The 27905-nt window shown below is 39.2% G+C and overlaps 2 protein-coding genes across 4 annotated transcripts; one reads left to right on the top strand and one right to left on the bottom strand.

The window, feature by feature from the left end:
* The first annotated feature begins 1502 nt into the window (after window positions 1–1502).
* On the top strand, window positions 1503–5038 carry LOC113581159 (nucleoside diphosphate kinase A2). Its single transcript, XM_027016113.2, has 5 exons — window positions 1503–1609; window positions 2994–3126; window positions 4307–4408; window positions 4522–4634; window positions 4785–5038. Exons 2-5 carry the CDS (start codon window positions 2998–3000, stop codon window positions 4900–4902), a joined length of 462 nt encoding a protein of 153 aa, XP_026871914.1. The 5' UTR covers window positions 1503–1609; window positions 2994–2997; the 3' UTR covers window positions 4903–5038.
* LOC113581135 (MBT domain-containing protein 1-like) lies at window positions 4938–27905 on the bottom strand. Of its 3 annotated transcripts, none has more exons than XM_035528926.1 (17): window positions 27762–27905; window positions 26341–26548; window positions 25215–25348; window positions 23887–24001; window positions 23522–23604; window positions 23311–23428; window positions 22414–22548; window positions 21521–21609; window positions 20759–20993; window positions 20143–20198; window positions 18214–18318; window positions 17161–17308; window positions 16774–16856; window positions 16209–16443; window positions 14793–14864; window positions 10595–10780; window positions 4938–7875 (listed from the first exon to the last, which is right to left on the bottom strand). In XM_035528926.1, exons 1-17 carry the CDS (start codon window positions 27780–27782, stop codon window positions 7751–7753), a joined length of 2148 nt encoding a protein of 715 aa, XP_035384819.1. In that variant the 5' UTR covers window positions 27783–27905; the 3' UTR covers window positions 4938–7750. The 3 variants fall into 3 exon arrangements, with proteins under 3 accessions (XP_035384819.1, XP_026871875.2, XP_026871876.2); XM_027016074.2 differs by lacking the exon at window positions 27762–27905 and adding an exon at window positions 27174–27742; XM_027016075.2 differs by lacking the exon at window positions 27762–27905 and adding an exon at window positions 27174–27742 and having other exon boundaries at window positions 26347–26548.

Genomic DNA, 27905 nt, shown 5'->3' with positions numbered 1-27905 from the left:
CAAATTAAATGACATTAAACATTGAGATAATACTCATTAAAATGTAACAAAAGGAAGGAAGAATTTTTTTTATTGTGTCTTGTGTTCTTATTAAGAATAATTAATATGCTTGATTCATAGTTTAAATACTATTGAACTAAGACTGTCCATCAGCTCAAACTTCATCAGACCTATTCTGATTGATGTCCATTCATATTTGATTTCTCCTTTTGTAACCACATTAGTTACTTCCCTTTGCCATAAAAGCTATAACTCTCTGCTCAGATCCCAGGCTCTGGTTATAGCAGCAGAGGGTTCCTTATAACGTGTTAGTGATGGCACTGTCTCTGTGGTAGGGTAACTATAGTCTGTTCCCTATAGGGGAATGGTAGAATATTTCCCTCAATTTTCAGTAAATGTAAATGTCAATTTCATTTCCACATCTACAGTTTGTCAGGTTTTCTATAACATAGCATGAAGTTCCTGAACTTCCTTTTGATATATTTACATTTTCCATGTGCATGTAAATATGCAAATTATGCGACATCATCAATAACATCCCACAACCACATGTTTTAAGAACCATAGACCAGATTTTCCTTCTTCGGTTCCTTTTTTGGTTTCCACTCAGTGAGCTCTGAGATATACTCTACTCCAGCACTGGGTTAGATCTACACTGCACCATCCTCTACCGTTTTTCTATATGGTTTTGCTCTTTGGACTGTTAAAAGTTAGAACTAGCATTTGCTCCAAATAGTGAAATGTTATCTCCAGTATGTATGACAAATGGCAAGTGTCTTGTCAGTAATCTTGTCTGGAAAAATATCTGGAATAAATAATAATAAAAACATTATTACCAAATAAAACAAAAGATGTTTCTTATAAAATTCTAAATAAGTGTTAGCTAGTAAACCATGTTCTAACTATTTTTTATTAGATTGAAAAGGATGTTCATGAGAACTTATTCTGGATTTTTACCCATGCAAAAAAGCTTGAGATATATTTATGTTTATTTCTGTTATCATAAGTTTATTAAAAATGAATGAATACTATCTTATCCATCTAATTATCTTTCTATAAAATGTTCACATTCACAAATGTAAAGTAACTCCAAACCTGAATTTACATTTACATTTACATGTATCAATGTCTGTAAATAAATAAATAAACTTTAAAATATCTTGGTTATGGGAATGTGTGAAAATATGGTTCAATATGTGATTCTAATTTGTAAAACATCAGATTTTTTTTACACTGCTCTGAAAACAAAATCTGCATATTCAGCAAAAGAATCGGATTTGTGCCTTCAGCCTTGAAATGTGAATATAGGCTTTGGTCCAACTGATATGTAAATCATTACAAATCTAGAAAGCCGTCACGACAAAGGCCAGTGTAATCGCCTTAAATTCATCTGATGTCTGGAATTTATTATAAAAAAAAAAAAAAAAAAAAAAAAAAAAAAAAAAGACACGTTGTGAACAATCCGCTTGACCATTTTCTTGAACATCTCCTGCGCCTCGGTTAAGCCCCGCCCATGTCTTATACCCGCCTACAAACCTTCCACAAACCTTTATAAGCGCTCTGAAAGGGTCTTTGATTTCCTTCGGTCTTTTCGGCTCTACAAATCAAGGTTTGTAATTGATGCGGTTTTATTCGTTTTTTTGGTCTTGATCAATAATCTGGGGGTTTACCTTCAGGCTAATTTACCCGTAGCTACCCGTAGTTAGCTAGCTAACTTCCATGTCTTTGTTCACACCATAGTCATACAACTATAGGTAATGTCCTATTGTTTGTACCAACAGTATAAGCACCGTCGCCCATCGGTGTGTGTATCGCATTTAATGCTCATGTCTTTGTGTTTGGGACTCGTAGGTTAGTTCGGAAGTTGCACTATAGCTGAATGAATCAGCGTTAGCCGTGCTAACAGTAGCGGTGCACCACGCTGCTGTTTTAAATGTGACTGATTGAACTCTGGAGACGTTCCGGTATGGTAGGATTTATCGAGTCTAGTGGTTTATGCATTCATGTTAATCCGAGTGGCGCAACTTTTTTAATATTCCTATTTTTACCTTATGTGGAAATAAAAATGGCACCAAATGCAAATGACCGAACCCTAGAGATTCACTGCTAATTGATTTGACTAAATAAATCGTTCGGTTCAACATTTGCTTAATCTCCGTCATTCGTGTCTGATTAACTCCGGATGTTTAGTTTAGACTTCCTTGTCTTCACGGATGGAAGCCGACAAGATGACCTCTTCAGTAGTGTCAGGGGAGCATGTGGCAGCAGCAACATGGCCGCCAAGTCTTTATATCATATTTCTAGGCATTTAGGTTCGCTTTTTAAAAATCCAGTAGATTCAAGTATGAATGATCAGTGGCTGCCGTGAACCGCACACTTAAGTATAGCCCTGCTTTATATAGAGCATGTTCTCAACCTATACTTGTGTGCAAGTGCTACATAAATACCCTTTGTTTTGATGAGGCAAGCTCCACTTCCCAATATACTAAATATTTTGGCGTTTTTGTTTACAGTTAGAACTTTAATCACATTAATTGCAAATGGTGTAGAACGCTGATGGCAGTTGATCTTTCCGCCTCTTATTTCATTCTTTCCGCCTTTTATATTTCAAAGCGGAGGCTTGGTGTTCGCGTTTGCTCGTTTAAAGCCTCCGTTGTCCCATCTCCAGCATTGCTTTCTGATGATGCCCATCCTGACTACTTCACTTAACGCTTAGTGTTACTCCATAGGTTCTGTTGCAACTTGTATAGAAGAGATTTTTCTTCCATACATCTTGGTATGGAATAGTGTTGGAGCATATTGAATGCAAGCTGCAAGATTGTAAAGCCACACTTGACTTAAAACACCAATTTCTAGACTAGTTTATATAGTGAAATGGGGTTTCATTTGGTAAGATTTAGTCTTTAACTTTAAACACTGCTTAATCTCATTTGCGAATATCTTTGAGCACCAGTCTAAAAATTAACACAATTAAAATCTGCATGTTACTACAGGATCATGGCTGCCAAAACTGAACGCACCTTTGTTGCAATCAAGCCTGATGGTGTTCAGAGGGGCCTCACTGGTGACATCATCAAGCGGTTTGAGCAGAAGGGATTCAGGCTGGTGGCCATGAAGTTCCTCCAGGTTTGTGGGTGTATGAGACTTAGCCCCTCCCAATGTATTCCTCTTATTCCAGTCTGCTTCACCTAAGCATTCCATACAGTACATGACTTAAATGGGTAGTGGTAGCTCAGTGGTTAAGATGCAACTTTGATTACAAGTGAAGCTGGTTCAAGTCCCACCAAGGCCCTTAACCCTCAGTAGTTCAAGTTGTACTGAGTCATAATTTTTACATTTATGGCCTTTAGCTGATGCTTTTATCCAAAGTGACTTACAATTGATTGTGTAAAATTTAAGCAATTGAGGGATAAGGGCCTTGCTCAGGGGCCCAACAGTGGAAACCTGGCAGTGAACCAGCAGTCTTCTGATTACAAGTCAAGTACCTTAACCACTGAACTACCACTGCCATGTAACTAAGTTGCTTTGGATAAGTGTCAGCTAAATTCTTTAAATGTAAATCCCAACAAACTTATCACTTGGCATTGACTGGGTACAGTAGTGGCATTGGCATTGACTGGGTACACCCTACCTCACTTCCTGCCTTCTTGAATCTGTTGAGTTGTTGACCAGGGGTCAAATGGTAGTGTGGATATGTGGGTTCTTGCTGTAATTCTGAGGGGTACTTGTGTGGAGCCACATATTAAGCAGTAGCTAATTACCATTTGAGCTTTAATCTGTTTACTACATAACTGAAAGGTGCAGTGGTGTAAAAGTACTTCTGAAGTTTACAATTCTGTGGTTTCAGCAAAAAATGCATGTCAATATCTGTTAACTTGCGGCTTCCCAAAATTGTTTAAATGTATTGCAGTGAACTGCTGAAGTGACAAATCCATACAAGTTTAAAAAGTAGACATCTATGCCATGTGTACTTGTATTTGCTGAGCTTCAGCTCTCGTACCATAAACACACTAACTAAATTGATTGTCAGCATTTATAGCATTTAGCAGATGTTTCCAGAGTGACTTTAAAAAAAGTCTCTTCTCTTAGAATGCATACAGGTTAGTCAAAGCTACCAGTGAACTACAGTTGCTGGATACAGGTCAATGCAGAGTCAGTAATGTCAAACTGCCTAGTCATAATTCTCACTGCTCTGCTTCATAATGGCTTAGTGGTTGCATATCCTTTGAAGGTTGTTCTAGTGACTTTATTCAGAACTGATCCATGCTGAGAATTGAACACTTTATGAAAGCCTGTTTTCCAACAGGCATCTGAGGAGCTGTTGAAGGAGCACTACATTGACCTAAGGGACAGGCCTTTCTACCCTGGGCTGGTCAAATACATGACATCTGGCCCTGTGCTCGCCATGGTGAGTCCTCCTAACTTCGTGCTCCATGTATTTTGCATTTGTAATGCATCAGTGAGTCATGGACGATTTGAATGTTCTAGTTAGTTTTGTGGTGATTGTAACCGTGTGGCTAGGTGTGGGAGGGGCTTAATGTTGTGAAGACATCAAGAGTGATGCTGGGAGAAACCAATCCTGCGGACTCCAAACCTGGCACCATCAGGGGAGACTTCTGTATTGAAGTTGGCAGGTAAGCTGGCCTGCTTGGATTTGCTATATTGCACCTCTGAAGTGAACTTTGAATTGTGATCTGGTGGCTTAAATCCTACCAAGTCACTTGGACACTTGGTTCTGTTCTGAAATGTTAAGTGAGTAAAAGGATATGGTTCTGTGGTTTTAGGAACATTGTCCATGGGAGTGATTCTGTGGAAAGTGCCAACAAGGAGATTGCCCTGTGGTTCAAGCCAGAGGAACTGGTGAAATATGAAAGCTGTGCCTATTGCTGGCTCTATGAGTAAAGATGCCCTGCTTGTATGTGGTTTTTCTGACTTAACCCTTCTTTCTGGACCATTCATCCCAAAATGCTGTAGACAAGGAATTTGTACCATTTGTTATGCCTGAAGCACTTACTGAATAAAGCCACATGAAATCCTGGAGTTGTTTGTGCTGCAGTCTTAACCATGTCACTTGAAGCTGTGAGCAGCAATGATGGGTCCAAGTATGTTCAGAGTTTGAGGGGCACTATAGTAGGTTCTTGGCTCATGAGTGGGTTTGGTACTGTGAGGTAAAGGCTCTGGTTCTTCACCTTAGAAGGACCGGTTCAATGTATAATGCATTGTATATTTACAGTTTGGAGCAGATGGTCTTGTCTGTTCTGACTTGCAATAGCACTTTCTCCCTTGAAGAAATCTGTACAGACTGCTATACTACTACTAGTCTAGATCCATCAGTGACCAGCTGACAAGATGTCTGTCCCACAGTCTGTATGACTAATTGTAAACCTCTTAATTGCACCTTTTAAGATGTGCTCCTACCCCAAGTGGGAAGTGAGTGTATAGGGAAACCAGGGACAAGATTTGATCAGAATTTGCATAAAAATTCAAGAGGTTGTCCACTACAGTGTCTTCCAATACCAAATGAAAGGTATTGAAGCCAGTAGGATCAGCCAAATCCAGTTGCCCATAGGACTTCAAGATGCAGCAAAAAATGTAAGTTTATTTAAAAAAACATCCATAGTTCTCTTTCCAAATACATATATATTTAGATTTATACATATTTGATATAGCTTAATAAACCTCATGTTGACAGCACATATTAATGGAAGCCAAGAACATAAATATAATTAGAACACTGAACTATAAAAACCTCCATCTTGATATCCCCATAAGTTCCATGCAAAATGACAGATGTTTAGTGTTACAAATCACTATATATCATATTGCAAATACAAGAATACAAATATGAAGGGTACTGATTCTCAACTATGATCACAGTTTCTGAAGTCATTCCAACTTTTTTTAAACAAGATCACTTAAATATATTTAGCACCAGAATACAGTGATGCTGTTTTCACATAAACGACTAACAGCTTGCACATAGGTTGTGTCCATAGGTATCCATCCCATGTGTCTTGTTGATGAGAATACAGGATGTTGGTTAACACTGAACTGTCTGTGTGGGTTTCCTTTGTGCTGAGATGATGGATTCCATATTCCTCTATTAACATACCCCTGGGAACAGTGCAACCAGTGTGTTGGATTCTGCTTGCCTCATTGTATTACAAGAGTTTTTGACACAGAAATGCAATTCTGGTACACAGGCCTTTGCCTGTCAACAGTCACGCCATAACATTTTACAGTATTTGTCCATCTTTTGGTCTCTTAAGCACAGTTGGAAAAAGCAAACGTGAAGAATTTATCAACCATTTTCAAAATTTCAAAGCTAAGCAGGATGCACATAAATACAAACAGCATAAGAACAATTATCAGGGCTTTCAGACAGAGTAAATATTAACCTCTTACCCCTCACTGCTGGGTAATTGACCATGTATTAACCTTATTGCTGAATGGGAGGCTTAGTAATGTCTTCAACTGTCCCAACTACTATTCTTTCTAATATAATTAACATAACATTTAATCCACATTGAGCTAATAATTATCCCAACAAAACAGACATGTGGAATACACAATAATGGCCAAACAGAGACTGAGGTCAAATGTGCCAATACATAAAAAGAGAAACAAATGTCAAGCTTCTAACTAGAGAGAGCAGTACAGACAGATTCACATCTAAAAAACACTTTCTTTATCCTGCTATAAGCAAACCAACAAACCACAAACATGAGTTCCTGAGTGTCAGTTTGTTAACATTACTGATGTATAAATTGATTTAATGGTGTGCAGTATACCTACACATATATCTTTAATTTATGTAGTATAAATGTTTTCAGCTCTGAAATAAAATTCTGTTTCTGTATGCTATTTGTACATTTTGCAGATTGATATTTTTATATTTGTTTTGTTATTCAATATTGTAGTATTTATATAGATGATCACTCTTAAAATCTTTTTTATGCCTATAAAACATTACGATAGCACCTGCATTTGCATATTGTTTTTTTCTGACTACAAATTCAACCAGCGTTTGTGGCCAAATGCAGTTCAAATAACACACATGTGGTATGTAATGAAATTCTGGCCTGTAAAAAGCCAAAGTTTTGAACAATGCTCTTTACCCGTAAAACAATCAGCATTGTCTGAAAACTCTCTATTGTGGCCAACTGTTGACAGATGTTGTTCCTGTTTGAAGTGTAAAGTTGGACAGTCTCATATGTGGCTCACTCTACAGCTTGCCATTTGACCTTTTTCATACTTGTCTGAAAAGAATGAATACTTCTGTGATTCATACCACATGACAGTCATCAGCATACAAGAAAACACTGAAAAAGACACGACCCCCCCCCCCCCAAAAAAAAACCCAGCTTAAATCTCTAAAGACAAAAATAAATGATTACTGTAAACACTATTTTTGATGCAAGTTCTTATATGGCTGCTGTTTAACACAAGCGCTTTGCGCTTTACCCATCGCTTGGCCAGCTAAATATGAGCTCAACAATTTACCTACAACTTAAACCCTTGTATCTCAAAAACAGCCTTCCAATAGCAATCCTATCCTAATAAAAGAGGAATTTAAAAGGGATTGTTCACAGTGAAACTGGGACAGCAAGCCTGAAAACTGGCACAGATGAGGATCTTTTTCATTTTAGTTAGTCTTCTGATTATCAGGACTGCTCATTCATGCCATTAAGCGCTGGGCTGTTGACAGACTGCAGACACAGGCAGTCGAGTGCGTCTCAAGACGTATGTCTTACGGTTCCTGTTTGAGGAAGAAGCTGTCAGAACCGTTGGTATCCAGTAGTGAGGCATTCTGGCGAAAAGTGATCTCGCCATCGGCCTTAGCCACAGGCTCCTCCTTCAGCTGGAGAACAGCAACTACATGGGAGGAACAATATTATTACTGTAAAAATGTGTTTTCAGTTTACTTTCTTAAATACAAGGAATGAATGAATGAATGAATGAATGAATAAATGAAAGTTAGAGGGGATTAAGGAGGCCAATGAAATGTTTTATGTCAAAATCAAAAATGGGACTTTAAAGGATATAGTGAATATAACAATGGAAAACCCTGATAGTTAAAAAAAAAAAAAAAGACAGGAGAATGACAAAGGAGTTGTTGAATCAGGCCACTGGGCCAACCACAATTGTAAAGTCAAAACAAAGGCAAAATACAACAAACACTATTTGTAGTCCCACAAGAAAGCATCTGAACCCATTTACGTTGAATTCAAATTAACAACATTCCAAATATTTTTAACTTATATTGAAATTAACTTATATTGGAATTAATAAGTAAACAGCCCCTTGCCATTCTGTCAGTTTGGTTTGATGAAAGTATTACCTGTCACGCCAGCCCTGAGATGCACTTATGAGAATAATGTAACCATACTAGAACCTTTGCAACCCAAATACTGAAGACCTCACATGACATTCTTCTATTCTGTATCTACTATTTATGTGAAGTTTTTTTTAAATTCTGTAACAAGGAAAATTGGGTCAAAATATATAATTAAATATACAGGAATATTCACTAAAAAAAAGTAAAATATTAAATAACACACTAATATTATATAAAATATTAAATAATGCACTAATATTGTTTTTAATGATATTGACATATGTAAATTGCTAATGACTCTTCTTATTAAAATACTTAAACATTATTGTTCTTGTGATACAATGCCATGTAAGACTAAACAGTAAAATGACTAAGCAGTAATATAAACTGCTGCAAGGTAAGGACTACTGTGGAAAGATGCTTTTTGGTAACTAGACATGGTAATGGATGAGCATAGAGTCAATGGAATTACTCTTATCCTGTGTGTTTTCCAGGGCAGTTACCATAACTCCGCTTATGATGCAATTTGAAAGTGACATCATTAATTTCCTATTCTATAGGCAATTCCAAAATTACCATGTTTAAATTCTAGAACTACAAAGCAGTAGAAGAGGACACTAACAAGAGAAGTTCTCATTCAGTAGTTTTGTTTTTGAAGTTATGTTGCTGACTATTTAAATATGAGTTTTACGTACAACCACCATTTATTCACAGGTATGGTGAGATTCTGTTACATTTATTGTTCTTTTATAAAAATGACAAACAGGAATATTACCTCTTTTGTGAATTATGATTATGCTAATAACATTGTTGTATGCAGGAAATCCGATAATCAACAACAACTATGGAAACTTTGTCCAAAACTACCCCATTCAAGCTTTCACACCTGAAGGTAGATTCTTTCAAAAAGAAAACGTAATCATAATCAATCACACAGCCATCACAATTCAATAACAAATGTGTAATCTTTGTTAAATTAAATGTGAAATTTAAAGTTTTAAAACATTCTGAAGATTCTCATCAATAACTTAGCATCACAATATTTTCCCCAGCCATAATGTAATGAGTGATTTAGATATACCCACTACAGACCTATGTTTCTGTTGTTCAAGGATATGGAGCCATGGTTCCTCCACTTGCTCCCATGTGGATACCATGTTATAGATATCATGCACCAGCTCAATACTTGCCCTGCCCATCTTATGGCCTGAGTACAGCAGCAGAACAACCCTGCTCAGCCTACTGCCTTGGGCAGCTCCCAACCACAGCCCCTCTTTTCCTGGCCAAAGCACACCATGAGAGCAGAATGAGCCAGGCTAAGGGTACCATGGGTTTCGATGTGCAAGACCTAGGGAGCTTTGAGGCAAAATCAAGGAAACTGATAGAGGCCAGGAGCACCTGCAAACCTGTAGCATGCGAACAGGTGGATTTGACTAATGGAGACAATGACGGAGTTAAGCCTGTTAAACCTGCAACCCCTAAAAAACCCATGATGACGGGGGACCGTGAATTGCTGAAGGCACGCAGAAAGAGGGTCTGCAGCCAAAGCAGAAAGCAAAAAGGTCTTCCTGAACATGGTAAGACACAGAGGAAAGAAAGTTTTAAAAAGGTGAAAATGCGGGGAAAGAGAGAGACGGACGATGAAAAGAACACTGGACCAAAGAGAAAGAGAAAGGAGCAGGAAAAGACTAAGATAAAAAACAGTGCAGAAACATCCAGACCAACAACCAAACTGACGCTAGTTCAGTACATGAGGGAGTCCATCCCTGTCTTCCACAAGCTTGGCCCCAAATCTCCTAAAGGTGGTTCAAATGATAAAACAGGTAAATATCTGTCAAAACCATGCAGAACCACTGAGCCAAAGGAAGCGTGTGGACTGGTAAACAGGTCTCTAGGGGTGGTGCACATACAAAAGGATGCAGCACAGTGCAGCCCTAAGGCTTTTCAAGAGGATTTGCTGTGCCAGAGTGGTTGGGAGCCGTATGTGGACCCTGACCATGGTGTGGACCTGAACGGCTGGGACTTTACTTTGGCGAGCTTGATAAACCACCTGGGCTCTTCATCTATGATGGAGTAATTCTGGGAGGACAGTAGCATCCTTGTGAACTGTTTACACATCTGTTATTTTGTATGCTGTACATACACCTGAGCCTATACTCCAATACACTTTTATGTATGGCCAATAAAATGATACATAAATAATGTGCATCATTTTTTCCTTCATGCCAAATGAAAGCCAGCAGACTGTGGGCCCACCTGGTTTGTAGTTTGCACTCAGGTCTCTATCAGCAGAGGTGAGGGGCATGTTCCCAGGAGCAGATGATGGTGTGGGTGGTGATGGGTAATCAGGTGGAGTCATGTTCTCATCCCCAGACAGGTTCCTCTGTGTCAGGCCAATCACAGATAAATTGACTGGCCTCTTACCAATAGGAATCTTCCTTTCTGAAAATTGAAAGGGAGCTTTTAGTACTAAGCCTATAATTAACAGGGGTGTTATATGACTTTGCTGTTACATGGGGGAAAATTAACAACAACAAAATAATTTATTGAAAACTGAACGAGGGTATTCAGAGTGAGGATAATAAGACCACTAATGACTGATTCGACACATTGCTGAGATTGAGATGTTTCTGTCTATTTGGTTGTTATTACTGTATGATTAGTCTTTATAATAATGGAGACTTCAATGTAATAGAGTCAGAAGTCTTCATAATAATGGACTAAGCTGTAAGATGTGAGGCTGTGTAAAGCCCCATTTTAATCACAGTATTAACAGCCACTTCACAACTCCAAGACAGCTTTGAATCCAACAACTGAGAACTGTTTGCTCGACAGGCTACCCTCACCACAAATGCAGACTTGTACGAATGCACATCATGGTGCTTTTCTTCATTAACACTTATGTAGACAATGTTACAGTGGATAAAAACAAAGATGTTTCCAAACCAGAATCTGTGGATGAACAAAGAGGTCCAAAATGTACTAAAAGCCAACAACAATGGCTGTAAATCTGGCGATCCTGCAGCATATAGCACTGCCAGGCCAAATCTGAAAAAAAAGTCTAAAGGCAGACAGATGAGTGCATATAGAGGAGGACCTCAAGAGCGCTGATACCCAAAGTATGTGGCATGGCATCTGTCCCATCACTGAGTACAAGACAAACCCTACCTACACTGTGTCACACTGGCCTATGAGGTCAACACCTTCTTCACTCACATTGATAGCGGCAACATTGCGACTAACACGCATTCCGACCACAGCACTTGAACACATTCTCTCGCTGAGCACTTATGATGTATGGCATGTGCTGCAGAGGGTCAACCTACACAACGAAAAAAGAGCACTGAAGCGCTAGCAAAGAAATATTTGGCCTGTCTTTATCTCTGGAGTCAGCCATCATAGAGTCAGTGCAAAGAAAATCACCATCAGCAACCCGAACAACTATCACACAGTTGCTCTGGCACCCACCATAATGAAGTGCTTTGAAACACTGGTCCTGTCTCACATCAAAGCCACCTTGCCTGCCTCCCTGCACTCACAACAGTTCGCATACAGGAGCAACAGATCCACAGAGGATGCCATCTCCCTCGCTCTTCGCACTGGCCTGACTAACCTGGAGAAACCGGGCACATGCGTGATGATGCTATTAGTGGATCACAGCTGCACTTTGAAAACAGTCATCCCCAACATCCCTCATCATCAAATATAGCATATAGCATCTATTCATCAGCTGGATAGTAAACTTCCTGTCAGTGTGTCCTCAGGCAGCGAGACTGGACCCCCATCTGTGCTCCACAATAACTCTGAGCACTGCATACCACAGAGCTGTGTGCTGAGTCCCATCCTCTACTCCCTATTCACACATGACTGTGCCATCGTAAAGTTTGCGAATGACAATGGTGATTGGAGATTTCTCACAGTGATGACTCAGCTTACCAAGCAGAGGTGTGAAATCTATTGAGTTGTTGTGCAGGTAACAACCTCTCCCTTAAAACCACAAAGAACAAAAAGCTAATAATCAATATTGAGTATATGCTCCAGTCTTCATAATGGACGTGGTGGACAGCATGTTCAGCTTCAGGTTCCTGTGCATCCACATTTCAGAGGATATCACATGATTCACTAACACTACTGCGGACTCACTAACACAACAACGGATGTTTCCTGAGGACGTTGAAAAAATCAGGCCTGAGCCAACATCTGCTGGTGCACCACAGAGAGCATCCTCACATACTGCATCTCTCTGTGGTATCGCTCTGTGTGGTATCTCTGTAGTATCTCTCTGATGCACAGCAACTTATAGGAAAGCTCTGCAGTGGGTCATCTCCAGTGCTCAAAAGGTCATCACGGCTCAGCTCACAGACCTGGAGGACAGTTATAGCACTCACTGCCTCAGAAAAGCAGCCAGAATCTGGAAAGTCGCCACACACTCAAGTTATTTGTTTAACCCCCTTCCGCTGGACATCTAGACTGAGGAACAGTTCTTACCCCAGAGCCATAACCATACTGAATCACTCCCTCAAGCACCCTGCACAACTGGAGAACTGATACACCCCACATCAAACTCTTAAACACACTACACTAGACCAAAGCATGCACACGCATACACACTTACACGCACAGCAACATCTCAATAAGCTACCGAGTAATAGGAGGGCGATGCTGTCAGGACTGGTACTGTTTTGTAGTTGATATATCACACTATCAGTAACAGTAAATTATTAAATTATTTTTGCCCATTTGCGCTACTTGCTAATCTACACCATTTGCCTCTTAAATTAAGAATTGCTGCATAAAAGTTGTGCATTGCTACTAATGTATACATTTAATCGCTAGTCAACAATGATTTAGCTTCCTGCAAAAAAGAGCTTTATTTATTTTTGCATGCTGAATCAAAATGTTTTCAGATTTCTCTACTACCCATATTACTCATACTCTGGTATACTCATAGGTTATTATGTACTGTATGAATAAATGAACCTAAAATGTATATTTTATGGGTTTTGCCTGCATTTGGTCTCAGGAACATCCCTTTTCTGCATCCAGCAGTAGACTTCCATCACACAGGGGAAAGTGGAGCCCCTCCATGAAGGAAATCTACTGCTGGATGCAGAAAAGGGATGTTCCTGAGACCAAATGCAGGCAAAACCCATAAAATATACATTTTAGGATTACATCTGTATACATTTTAATTGTAAAAACAGTCTTGTTTATGAATAAGTAAAACATAAATAAAGTAAAATGTAATTGCCCTGTTACTTGTTGGAAAGTTGGAAAATTCTAAAAGCACATTTGAATTCAGCATAAAGTGTACTATAAAAGGTGCACCTAGTTTAGTTTGGGGGTGGGGGAAATCTAATTTTGTTGTCCAGTTAACATTCACTACTGTCTAAAGTTTGCTCTTTCTTTATTTAAAGTGTAAACATACTCCCTGATAACACCTAACAATTACACATTTTGCTATGACTGTACAATAGTTTGTATTTGTAATTGTTTGTACAGTCTGTAAATTAAAATGCATTTATACATCTTGTATGGAAGTTGCAAACTCCAGTTTCATTGTACTTGTGCAATGTCAATAAAGTTAGCTATTCTACTCTAGTCCAGAGTAACAATAACAATGTCAATGTCATCTCTTGCTAACGACACCACAGTTATTGCCACACTACTCTACAGTAAACTGTCACCCAACCATAATAACATATATAACAACTCCAAAAACTGCTGAGTTACATTTCCTATCATCCTACTGCCATTCCCATGATGCTCTTCAGATATGAGAAATTTTGTCATCATGACAGGCAGGAGGGTGTGCTGAAGACGTTCCTGTGACTGACTATTAAGACACTGTAAGCTGAAATTCTGCCCAGCCTGCTGCTAAACAACATCACTGGTCCTGCTGAAATCAGCACCTCATCTGCATATGACAGTGGGAAATTTACAGTGTGCTACCTCAGCAACATTAAACCTACAATAAATTGTTTCAGCAGTCAAACCACACTGTGTTTTTGGTGAATTAATTTAGTGACTAACTATTCAACGTCAATTTATATTTTGACATATTTCGACATACACTGGTGTCTATTATGGAATCCGTCAAACCTGTGCACCTGCTCTATGGACATTTTAATGCACCAATAACTACAAAATAATTGCAAATATGATGTAATTATCAGAAAAAAAAACAGCTGTTTAAGCAGCTGTAAGGAAACATGCCCTTAAGAAAAGCACTATTTCATAACACAAACAAAGTAAATAGCATCCATGCACCAATCTATTTATAATTTGATCCACTACAGTGCCTGCTGTCTAGTGAAAAATGGTACTTTTACATCTTTTAATCACATGACAAAGCCCTACATAACCTCCATAGGAAAAACAGGGTGTGTGTTTGTATGCGTGCGCGTGTGTGTAGGAGGCACAGGTGACAGAGATATTGTGGCAGATGACCTACTTTTCTTTTGCCCTTTGTACTGCTGGGATTTCTTCTTCTGCTTTGTAACACTTGAAGAAAGTTCCCGGAATGCTGAAAAAATGAACAAAATGTAGAGCACTTCCTGCAAAATAAACAAACAAGCTGCAACCAATGGCGCATGTTTCTACACTGCATAGAATACCAAAATAGTACACCATACTGATTTTATGCCAACTGATGCCCTCTAAAGGGGACACCTCATGTGTGACATATTGATTTGGTGCAGTGCATATAATGTGCCCAAGCTATTGACCCATGCACTGATAGCACAGGCTCACTAAACTGCAACATAGTACATTTGTAAGGTTTAGGATGTGGCCGCAGTATTGCACTTTCTGATATCTGAATGCTGGGCTCGTTCCATGCTGTTTCTTTATTAAAAGCTCTTTAACCTGTAGGCCGTCAGGAAAACATACATATTATATAAAGTATGAAAGAATGTGTTAGAGTATTATGCATGTTATTCAACTTAGAGTCATAAATTACTATTTGCAATCATTTGCATTTATGTTTTTACATTTAGTTCATTGGGACATTATTGTGACCAAACTGGGTGACCACCAGTAGGAGCAATAACAGAATGTCCTGTAATAGTTGACCTCCATCTCCATCCTTTCCTTTTTTTGTTAAAACAGAGTAAACTATGTAGGATTGAAGCAGATTGCATATCGAGCCATAACACACACTTAAGAAGATTAAGCATGCTTAACAATGCTTGTAATATTCCAAATGCCTTGTCATTTGTTAACTGCCTGTAAAAATGAGTAAGCATGGGGAAAATCTCTCATTCACAGATGTATGTTAAGTGTATTATATGCTCATTGGAACCCTCTGCTGACTGCAGTGAACTTTGGGTTTCCCAAGGATTTTCTAGAGTTTAAGGCATTTCAGATCAAGTAGGGAATATTTTGTTCAGTCTTTCCCCCATGTTTCATTTCTTCCCTTCAGCTGTATTTTCCAAGAATGTCTCATTTTTCTCCAGTTTTTGTTTGTGAATTAACCACTGGCTAGGGGACCTTTCAGTCATTTGAATCCATGCAGAAAATGGCTCAGCTACACCACTTACAAAAGTGGCATTTATGTCGGAGGGATGATAAATCACAGCAATAACAGTCTATGTAGCATAGAAAAACCGATCAAGCTAACTAGCAAAACAAACTTCAATTAAACAAAAAATACTAAAGTCATTGCAAAAGCCAATAAATAAAACAGCAGCGTGAGAGCATTTTGCTAGCCAACAAATAGAACACAAAGACATTATGGACTTCAAATGTTATTGCTACTGCAAACGCGGAGGATGGATACATGGCAAGGCAAGAACACACAGAAATGAGTCTTTAAAGCAGACGGGGCACTCAGAGAGGCACTTAAAGGGGCACTTATATGGGCACTCACCCTGCACTGCGGGTGGCTGTAACTGGTAGCCAGTCAGCTGGCACCAGCCCACTGGGTAGAGGTCAGGTGACTCACAGTCCACCCACTGGTCATACTCATTCTCCCAGCCATCAAAGTGGATCCTTAGCAACCTGTGTACAATGCGTGTCACCGTGGCAACACACACCAGCCGGGGCTCCATAAGGTCCACTGCCTCCAGCTTCATTCCGGGCACAAAGCCGTGGTTGGGAACATCCTACACACACAGACAAGGTAAAGAGTGTCAGAGGCAAGGTTGGCAATGTCATACACACACACGGGAAAGACATTGGGCATTGCTACTGAACAGTGCACTCTAAGCATTAGATTACACTCTAGCAGTGCACTAAAAGCTGAGACACAATAGGTTCATTTTGAAAATGGTGCAATCCAAGCAATGGGCCTCATTATACACAACTAATGCTGAAACATGAAACTAAAGTGAGAGAGCTCTGTGTGAACACTGCTTTGAACTTGTAGATCCTCAGATGGGTCCTTTTGCTTCTCAGTCAGCTTAGTCACTGAATGGAAAGGAGTCCAGTTGTACCTTGTTAAAGAGCTTCACAGGAGCTGCCACCGAGGCTGATTCGCTGAGGTAGTCGAACCATCGAAATGGGAGTTTTGTGTAACCTGGGCAAGAATGTTTACTTTGCTTCAGCAAAGTCCAAATGATCAAACATGCTAAACAGCCATGCAGGTGTCACACAGACTAAATCGCCTGCTGTCTTTTTTTCCCCCCTGGTCAAAAAAAGATGCTTCAAATCTGCCATATTCAGGCATATAAATTATGTAATTAAACTTTGATTTTATGAGTTCTGTATGATCTAAATATTCATTTCTTAGTAAAACATTCTGAATTTACTCAAACATTAATGGAGTTCAGTAATGGCAGAAGTTGTTGGAGCAGTCACGAGCCTCGCCAAGCGGGCCATACCACGGGGGGGAGTGAGCTCGATGTTGTTGATTTCACAGAAACCAGCAGGGAAGATGGATGGAGAGGTGCTATGGTAACAGAACCAGTCTGAACCATCGGCTGCTTCAGAGCCGTCAATCCCGATCATAAGGTACCCATCTGCCAGGACCTGGAAGGGTGGCAGTTGGAGAGAGAGGATGGATAAATACAAGGAACTCTGACTGATCTCAAATTTAACCAAGTCTGGAGTAATTTACATTAGAAAAGGTCAAGAAAGGTTCTTTGATAAAAATGTCATTTTGTAGGACACAAGCCCTTTGCTTTTCAGTTGGACTGCAAGAAACAACTGTTTTAAACAAAATATTTGTAAAAGACAAAACTGAATTTCAAGGTCCATTCAGGTCCTTTAAAATGGCTATTCTTTTAGAAATAATACATTGTTTAATGACAACTACCCTAATAACATTTGCAATACAATTATTTTCCAGGTACTTTATAAGACTCTGATTAAATAAAAAAATTAATTCTATCATCTTTCATTTTTGATGAAAACATTTCAACAAGCTGAAAGCAGCTTCATGACATGGAATGACATATGCACATTGAACTCAAGAACTCAAAAAATGAATTCTGCCCATATTGTGCCATGTTTGAACAGTTGAACAAATACAGGACAGTGTTCCTTCTGCTGCCAGTCCAATATTTAACATGTGAAAAACCTGGCATATATCCAACTTCAAAATCTGAACAAAGAATTAATTCTCTAGCCATCTTGATGAGAATAACAAATACAGAGATTCATTTTCTTGGTGGGTTACAGGTCCTAAATCAAGAATTCTGCTGATTATACAGTATGTGGAAAGTCATTGCAAACACAAGAATAATGTTTCAGCACCAAACAGGATTAAAATGGCAACCTACTGAATCCATTATGGTATGGAGTTCAGAGCAGAACCAACACTGATCAGTGGTGCCTAAAGTGATCACTAGTGGTTAGAAGGGATCAACATCACCTACAGGGGAGTGATCAGTATTGCCTGCCTCTTTCAGCAGTGCCATGTGATGAGTCCTTACCTTCCTCACTGTGGCAACACAGATGGCTGAGAGATTAAGAGGATCTATGGCCTCAAGCTTCATATTATCCTTAAACCAGTCACCACTCTGATCCACATCTTTCACCTATACATCATGTACAGACGTTAATTCAACAGTGTAGATTTTCGTTAATCACTGAAGATGTTTACTATTAGCAGAACATCTCCTGTCACAGAAATGGTTGATCAGTAAATCTGACATACAGTGGACATAAAAGTCTGTGCACACCTGCTCAAATGTCAGGTTTTGAGGTGTAAAAGTATTAAACGAAGATAAATAATTTCAGAACCTTTGTGATACTTCTGTGATTATAGCAATGTATAAATTACTTTGAAAAAAATATTTAAAATCATATTTATTTACCAAGATCTTTTGGTTAAGTCAATCAATAAGTCAATTAGTTTGGTATATCTTGATCTAGCAGTGTTTTTAACATTCCCCTAGTAATAGCATTCTAACTGAGTCCATTTGGACTGGATGTAGATCTGGCCTCTGCCTGGCCCATTCCAAAAACCGCGATCCTCTTTGGTGAAGCCATTCCTTTGTCGATCTGGAGGTATGCATCAGTCACTGTCATATAGAAAGGTGAAATTCTTCTTGTCTTAATCGTTTCAGCCGAAGATTTAAGGTTTTGCACTATATTTTAACGGCAATTTGAAGCTCTTCGTGACTCCTTCCAACCTAATTAAAGCCTCAGTTAATGCTGAAGTAAAGCAGCACCGAAGCATGATGTTACCCCTTCCATGCATCACCTTGGAGATGCTGTTCATTTGGGGATGTGTAGCTGTTTTTTTTTTGGCACCAATATATTTTAGTATTATGGCCAAAATGTTCAACCTTCTGGAGAGAGACTGGATGTATTTTTTGTAAACACAGGGCATGGATTTTTGGTCGTTGTTGTTAGAAAATGCTTCCATTATGCCACCCTACCCCATAGCCAAAATATATAAAAAATTCAGATGAATGCTGTCGCATATAGGGAGCAACAAGTACTTTTAATATTGCTGTAGGCCTCTTCGCAGCCTCCCTGACCTGTTTTCTCTTGGTCTTCTCATCAATTTTAGAGGAATGCCCTGTTCTTAGTAATGTCACTGCCATATTTTCTTCACTTGTTGATCATTGTCCTGACAGTATATGCAATACCTTGGATATTCTTTTGTAATATTTTTTACCAATGAGATCCCAGATCCACTTTCTATGCTCTTTCGAGCGCATGGATTTTCTAGTTAGACATTAGCTACAAAGATATTGTCAATAAAATCCTACAGGAACAGCTGTGGTTAAACAGTCACTTTAATTGATGACAGCTGTACACAAATTAGTATTTAACATGAGTTTGAATATGACTGGTTGATTCTGAACACCACCACATTATAAAAGGGTTTGCTCGTGTGCTTAAGAAGCTTGTACTTATGTAAGCTTGGTATTTTAAGTTTTTCCCCCTGAAGCATTACTGGTTGTTTGTCATATGACATGGTTTTGAAACCTGTCATTTTAACAGGGATGTATAGACTTTTATATCCACTTTTTATATCCAACATAAAAACTTTCTAAAATATTCACAGATGTGAAACATCCAGAAGTATTACCTACATTTACAAATTTATATATAGAAATTATTTGCATCAACAATAGGCATTGGTTGTCTACAGAAGCATTCACAGATGTCTGTATATGTTTCATAAATAAGTTATACATGTTATAAATATTAACACATTAACACATTGAAATAATATGTAGGGGTCAAACATCAGATATAGCCAGTAATTACATAATTAGTATGAATAAGATGATAAGGACAATAATCAGTAATTTAAAAAGGCATTTCAACTGAAACCACAACAACAAAGCTATATTATTAAAACAATCTTTAAAAAGTGCCCCACAGTGTCTACTGCAGTACTTCACCTTAGCAAACAGCTGGCCTGGGGCATCCACCTGGCCCTCCAGTTTCTTCGACACATCTGTAATGACAAAAATGCTATTAGTTTAAGTACACAATGTACCCAGGAGTCATCTTGTTCCCAAGGCCAAAAGAAGAGCACTCATTTAGGAAATAGATGAGCACATTATTAAACCCTTCAAATGTCTCTTGCTTTCTGATATCAAAGCCAAAGTCTTTTATTTATTATTCATAAACAGCATATCAGAAACATCATACTGAAATTCTTGTGGTAAAGCTCAGGGTAAATTATGGCAGACTAAGGTGAAATAACAAATGTCCATTGGTCTAATGATTTTATTGCAACAGTCCATGATTAGGTTTCAGTCACCCCCCCATTACACATAATTTGTCAACTGTGATATTAAACTCACAGCTCTGTATGGTGGCCACCATGTCACTAGTTTTAAACAACAGACAGCCTTAGTCACATGATGATAAATAATAGGCCACTACTACTTTAGCAGTAGTTCACTACTCCGAGTTCTGAGTTGAACTGGCAATCTAGTTTCCTTATGCAGCAAAGCCAAATCATTGGCTCAGTGTCCCCCGGCACTACTCTGGGAGCCGAGGGCAACTGACCGGAACGTTTGAAGCGGTGTCCGATGCTGCGAGACCACCCGATGCTGTGGATCAGTGGGCTGTACATGTGACACCAGAAGTCGTCCGATCCATCTTGGCTCTCCTCGTAGACGAGACGCAAACGCCCACCGATCACCTGCTCTACCAAAGCCACCCGCGTCCGGCACAGGTGGGTCTTATCCACCACCTCCACCCTCATTAGCTTTTTAAAGGGAATCTGCATGCTCTCCTGGACCTGTGAAAGTGTGTGTGCATGTATGTATGCATGTATGTATGTGTGTGTGTATGTGTGTGTGTATGTGTGTGTGTGTGTGTGTGTGTGTGTGTGTGTGCGCATGTGTGTGTGTGTGTGTGTGTGTGTGTGTGTGTGTGTGTGTGACAGAGAAAGATAAAGAGACAAACAAACACACACACAAACATAAAAGTGTAATTTGATTTCAAAAGTGAAAAACTTAAATGATTAATGCCTGTCCTAGATTCAGGTTATATAAGGCCCGAGTTGGAAACTGATGTTCTGATGATCTGCAGGTCAGTGTGCATTTTGTGTGTGTGTACATTTTTTGCAACTATTGATGATTAATGTGCTTGACTCATGTGACAAGACGTGATGGAAAATGATGGCATCCTCTGTTTTCCCTAGTTTGTTGCCAGGAGAATCACATGTAATGGGAACACAAGGGGGAAAAACAAGAACCCCTGGTAAACAATGAATGAGGACGATGTGTGCAAGGCTCAACTGTGGGGTCGCTCCGAGATAATCACCTTGGCAGAGAAATTGGATGGCAGCGTCTTGGCACCAGTGAGGCGTTTGACAAGGAACACCTTCCAGTTCGACACTTTGTGCTGAATTGCTATACGGAGGACAAAAGTATTCATTCATTCAGTCATTATATTTCTAAGAATTAGGGCACAACTGAGCCTCCAAAACAGTCAGGCAGTCCTCAGCAATCACCCTTTCAACCACACTGCCAGTCCTCAACTCTTAACAACACTGAAACACAGGCTCATTAACACAAAGCAATATGGCACTGGAATTATGTTCCATTTGCAATAGCGAGCAATACAAGTTAGTCATTGTTTCTAAATGGTTTGATTTCTGTGGTAACTGTAATTACTATAACTGAACAGAAGACGGTACTCTCTCTCTGCAGAGCTGGCAGTTGGTGACCCACTCATATACCCATACAGAACAATGAGCAGGAAATCATCTAAGCTTTTTTCATACTATGAACATGACACCTGGTTTAGTTTATAGAAAATTGCTACAACATAAAAAATGGAAAAACTATTATTTTGATATTGTGCATATAACAATAGACTGAACATTCCTATGGCATAAAAAAAAAATCAACACTGCTAGAATATGTAAGCACAAGTACTACATGTTTTGTGAATAAATAAAAAAGGTTGCCTTAAAGGCTTTAGGTTACTCATACCTGCACAACATTTGAGCCAGAGTGAGAAAACAGATTTCATAATGTCTCTTACACAGCACCGAGACCTTCAGTCTTGGTAAGACTGAGCTGAAGCTTATACCTTTTAATATTGCTGCCACCCCCCTGACATCAGAGCACTAGAGTAGTACTGGTTCAGTGAGAAACAAAAATACAGGGATTTGGCATGTTAAAAGAAGTGAGTGTTTCTTAAGAGCTTACATCTGGGTGGTACTAGGGGCTTTCCTCCAGACGCACACCATCCCACGGGGTGGATGTCAGGAACACAAAGGTTACACCAGAAATCCTGGCCAGCATCACTGTCAAAGCCCTCATATCGCAGCAAGGCCTTGAACCCTGGAGCACAGAGAACAGAGCAGAGCTGAGAGAGAGAGAGAGAGAGAGAGAGAGAGAGAGAAAGAGGTGGCAGGTGTCCGGCTCAGACCTGCTGCGACACAAACCCATAAACTGCATCACAGTGAATAACTACAGCACAGGGAAGATCAGCTTTCCTCCACTCTGTTGAGGAATGGCACAAATCATTTTATAAGTGAATTGACTCAGATGGGGGAAAAGGACTCGTAAAATGTCTGAAGCAGTTTTCATTTTGGATTACGGAACTCATCTCCAATTTTCATTTTTCCAAGCAATGGCAATTTTGTCTGACCATTATCACTGACATATAAATTCATTTTCAAGAATGGTAGGAATATGTTTTTAGATATGAATCACCTCATTAATCTGTTTTATAACTCACTGACTCACACACCCTCAGGCTACAGATAATGCACAATGTCACTGTTCAATCTAATTTTAACTTTCAAGGGTTTGTTGGAAGCTTCTCTAGATCATTATTTTGCTATGGCATTTTTCACAAGGCTTCACAGATCAGTAGGTAATATAATCCTATCTTAATTATCGTTTAATCATATAATCCTATTTTAATTATCACTTATAATTATCACTTATAATTATAATATAATCCACTCAATTATTATTTATTTCAAATCCAGAACACCAGAGCACAAATACATTTCCAATGCAGAGTCCAATTTCTTAATGCTAAAGCCCAGAAGCCCAAAATAAACAGAACGAGCCTCAACTTCCAAACTTCCAGACCTGCCAGTTTGATGATGCTGGCTATCCAGTACACCTTCATGGGAAAGCTGTTGTCAGAGTTCAGCACTTCCACCCTGAGGCCCTCTGCGATGTCTTCCCACGAGGTCCCCATGGGAGCCTGGGGCAGAAGACAGACATCATGTTTATGGGAATGTTTGAGAAGAAGAAGAAAACAAAAGGTGTTAGCAGGCTGTGTTATAGGTGGACTTGCATGTTTGAAACAGCTGACTGGTGCCCCTTTGATGTCTCCAGTCCCGATGTAATCGCCCCAGTCAAAAGTGTCCTGAGGCACGGCTGATAGGAAACAAAAAGGTTAAATGGAGAATGGCATTTCTCTCTGGTTATAAACTACAAGTTAAACAGCACTGGTGTAGTTCATTAATAGCGTAATGTAGTGCAGCAATCTGAAGTCTGTGGGTGATATTACATGGCTGTCAGTCACCAATTGATCAGCTGTTGATTAAACACTTAAGAAAGTTGTAACACGAGCAGCCATGCAAGACATTTTTTCTCAGTGGCATTATGCTTCGGTTCCTCACAGGCATCACTGAAAGGAGAGAAGAAATGTGAACTTACCTGCCTTGGTCTTCACCTGGCTGTGCTGGTTAGCCTGATACTGAGCATACGCTGCTAGTTTGGCCATCAGTGGCTGCTTCTGCAGAACTCGAGCCTTTTTTGTTGGTGGCTTGCCCTGTGAAAGGCACAAATAGAAGCTTTGAAGATTTTGCTTAAGAAATCTTTTCATCACAAGCCGAGAGGTGGGCACAGTCATGCCATGAATGCAAGGAATGCTCTTTTGTTCTTTTTCCTGCTCAGAAGATGCTACTTTCTGCTTTCTGTGTAACACAACAACTGGACATAGAGGACATAATCTATAGATTCATGCAGATGGAGCAATTTATCCCAAATTTATCTGCCATTTTCTAAGAATTCCACAATTGTTCAAGTAATCGATTTGGCAAGTGTGGGATAGGGAACTAAACACCTCCCTTAAGATACTAGCATTAATCTGTAAAAGACAAAAAACTCTTTACAGATCAGGCCCACACAAGAGACAGTAAGAACCTGAACTAGAGGGCCTATCAAGGGTCCTGAGATGAATGGACAGTTCCAGTCACTGAGGAAGTCCAGTCAGATATTAGAGGTGGACAGCCTATTAAGAGAAAAAGAGACTGGTTCACACGTATTTTTTCTGCTGCTTGTCATGTCTCATGTGACCTGTCTTCTGCCCCTATGTCAGGTTCATTCCATTCTACACAGGTGATGGGAGAAACCATCATAAAACATTTTTTAGACAGTAGAGGCAGGGGCTGACTGCTGGCTGACTGCTGCATTAGTTTGAAAATGACACAACACTCAGTGAGCAGAGCTCTATATCTCTGTTATCCCAACTTTACATGCCTCACCACACTCATGTAGTGGATTAGTAAGTCACTAATGGCTTATTAAGTACTCATTACTGCCTATCAGTTCTGTGTCTCCATGTTAACTTAAAGAGGATGCTGTCTTCCTGCACTGATTACCATGTCTCTGATGAAATTATTAACGCCTTACATTTCTTCAACTGTTAATAAGGTAGATATTGATAACGTAGTTTGATTGTTGCATCCAACTTATGATGGACATGTCTCTGTCTGTGGAGCCATGTATTCCCTGCAATAACACCCATATATAATGCAGGATGCATAATTCCTACAGGAGAAATTAAAGGAAACTATATCTTAAATGCTAATGTGGCTAATAATGAATCAAAGATTATGGGGAACACAGCATTATGCAAATGAGGGCACGCTAACTTTTTGGCATCATTTTGCTAAAGTTCTCCTGTAAAGGCATGTCATTTGATTAAACCTTCCCTGTTTCCCAAAAACTAATGATCACTCATAGGTCTGAAAGCAACCTACCTGTAATCGGGCCAGAATGCTGGCTTTCTTAGAGTTGGATGAATAGCTCCTTGAGCACGAAACACTGCAAAAACGCTTAGTTTTGGAGTAGAAGGCGTCTCTTACACCGACCATGCCACACATCTCACAGGTAGCTAAAGAAGGTGAAAGAGAGAGAAAAAAATCCTGTAATTAAAACACATAAAACAATATTTTGTTTATAATAAAACAACGCAACAGCCCTCATCCCAGACCAGCCATTTGAATAAATAATTTCTTTTAACATTTGGACTTTAATATGTGCAATAGGTAGAGCTGTAAAAATATGACTGTGTAACTTTAAACATATATAAAAATAATGGTTTTTGACCTTTACCCCCATATAAATCTGAGGTGCTAGTTCTGAATTCTAAGGACTTAACTAAGGGAGGTTTATTACAGAACCAAAGAGAATAAGCAATCAGATTTTAATTTGCATGGGGACACCAAATACATGTTTATAAAAGTTAGGATAAACCTACCTTTGATATATAACTAGATCAAAATGTCTGTAAGATTAAAGGCATATATTCAAACAAGTGAGTCCAAACTGAGTGGTATGTTTATAAATAAAAAAATAAAATTTTATACACACACACACACACACACACACACACGATATATATTTAGTATTTTTTTCAATGTAAAATAAATAATGTTGACAAGTTTCAATCTCTTTAATGGCTCAGAAAATCAGCTTAGCATTATTCATGTACATTTTCTTCTGACAATGGAAAGTGGCAATGTCAAAGTATTGCACAGATCATTCTGCCTTCTGCAGAATTGATGATGATTCAATAAATATATTAGCTATATAGAGAGAAATCCTCCTGATCAGGGTTTTGAATGACATAGCAAAGCACCTCTTGCTGAAGAAGTACAAAAAAAGATGGAAACAACATCCATATTTGCTCCAACTATCCATAAATTGTGTTTTATTTAATTAAAGATTTTGTTTTATTTAAAGTCTTATTTCTTGAAAAGTTGTAAGAAAAGGATGCGTGCCTAAAGGTAAAAATGTGGTCATCAGTGATTATTTTCCACAAGTGATCACATCTGAAACCTGCCAAGCTGTGTGCAGGCGTATGCACAGGAGGATAGTACTGACACAGACCCATGCCAGCCTTGCCATCGGGGTATGTGTACACTTGTCCGTTGGTTTTGATGACGGGTAGGCTGGCAGGGAGTGGGCACGCATCCTCATCGCTGTCCTCTGAACTGCAGCTACTACTGGACCCCTCACTGCAGCTGTCGCAGCCGTCTAAGATTCCAAATGAGTCCCGCCTCTTCCTCTCCGAACACTCCTTCTGTTCCACCTATGGGCAATAGGGTGACAACAGAGTGTGTGTATGCATGTGATCTTATGAGTGAGAGTGTATGTGAGTGGATATCTGGGGTCACCAGCAGACAGCATTTTAGTTTTTGGTTTGGTTAGATGTTTTTAGTTTAATGAAATGCAGGTTTATCGCTGTATCATCAAGTAAAATGATCCTGTCTCTCTTTAACCTTGTGTACTTCACAACTCTATAAATATATATAAATATATATCTAAAAAGATATATATATATATATAAAATATATATATAAAAAACATACACTTTCATATAATGCTGAACACGATCGTTTCTTTTTTGCACATGTAAGATTACTATTTTCTACCATTTTAAGTTGTTTTGTTCTTCTGTTTAAAATAATCTGTTAGCTCAGACACTGATGCCAAGCTACATCAATCAGAAGGAATTTCCATCAGCATTCTTAACACAGTGGTTTCCTCAGCAAAACTGTTGAACTCACCAAGCCTCTTTTAACCAGCACTACAGAGTTCCCCGTGCGTGTTATTCACAACATTAACAGTATAGTAAACCGGAATAGGTGTAATACAAATTGATACAATAATGATCCTTAATCAAATACATTTACTGACAACGAAGGTACACGTACCTCTAAAGTCATCTTTTTTCTCTGCATACCGACTTTCAAGGGAGACGTGAGTAGTATTTACTAAATGTTACATACCGCAGTGTTTCCCTCTACTACACGATACGGCTGTGCACCGCCCCCCGTTTTACTCGAGTCTGCTGCTGCCGTGCAGTTTACGCAGCGGTACATGTTGAAACGACAACACACAGACGGCTTGGTGACATTTATAGGGCGCATGTCAACTGTCAACCTTTGCACCACCAAATCTAACTGCAGTGCGGCTGAGTAAGGGCTCCTATATCTGGGCAGAACTGTGCCAAATTTCACGTTTCTCAAAACAGCGATCCGAACTCTTGTTTACTCCAGCGCAAAACGTGACTATATTTATATGCGAAGGTCAGCAACTTCGCGACGGCGGAAAAAAACCCCGTTGTTTTCCGGTGAACTCCTGTTTTACTACAGGCCACAAGCACACAGCTGACTTTACTAAGACACTACTATCACAACAAAGGCTCATAGAAAACGGCTTTAGAAAAGGCTCATAGAAAACGGCTTTGTGTGCAATGCAAAATCTCTGTGCAGTTCAAGGGGGAAAAAAACCAACCTTACCGGATCCCCAGCGTTTTCCATTAGCTCGTCATGCGTATCACTGCGCTTTAATATATTTGCAGTTAAGAGAAACCGAAATAAAAATATAACTAAAAGTCAATATGATCAACTACAGCTGCATATCAACAAAATTAACATATTGTT

Source organism: Electrophorus electricus, chromosome 8 (assembly GCF_013358815.1).
Source record: "Electrophorus electricus isolate fEleEle1 chromosome 8, fEleEle1.pri, whole genome shotgun sequence".
Classification (NCBI taxonomy): domain Eukaryota; kingdom Metazoa; phylum Chordata; class Actinopteri; order Gymnotiformes; family Gymnotidae; genus Electrophorus; species Electrophorus electricus.
This window is presented reverse-complemented; position numbering and strand designations above follow the sequence as displayed.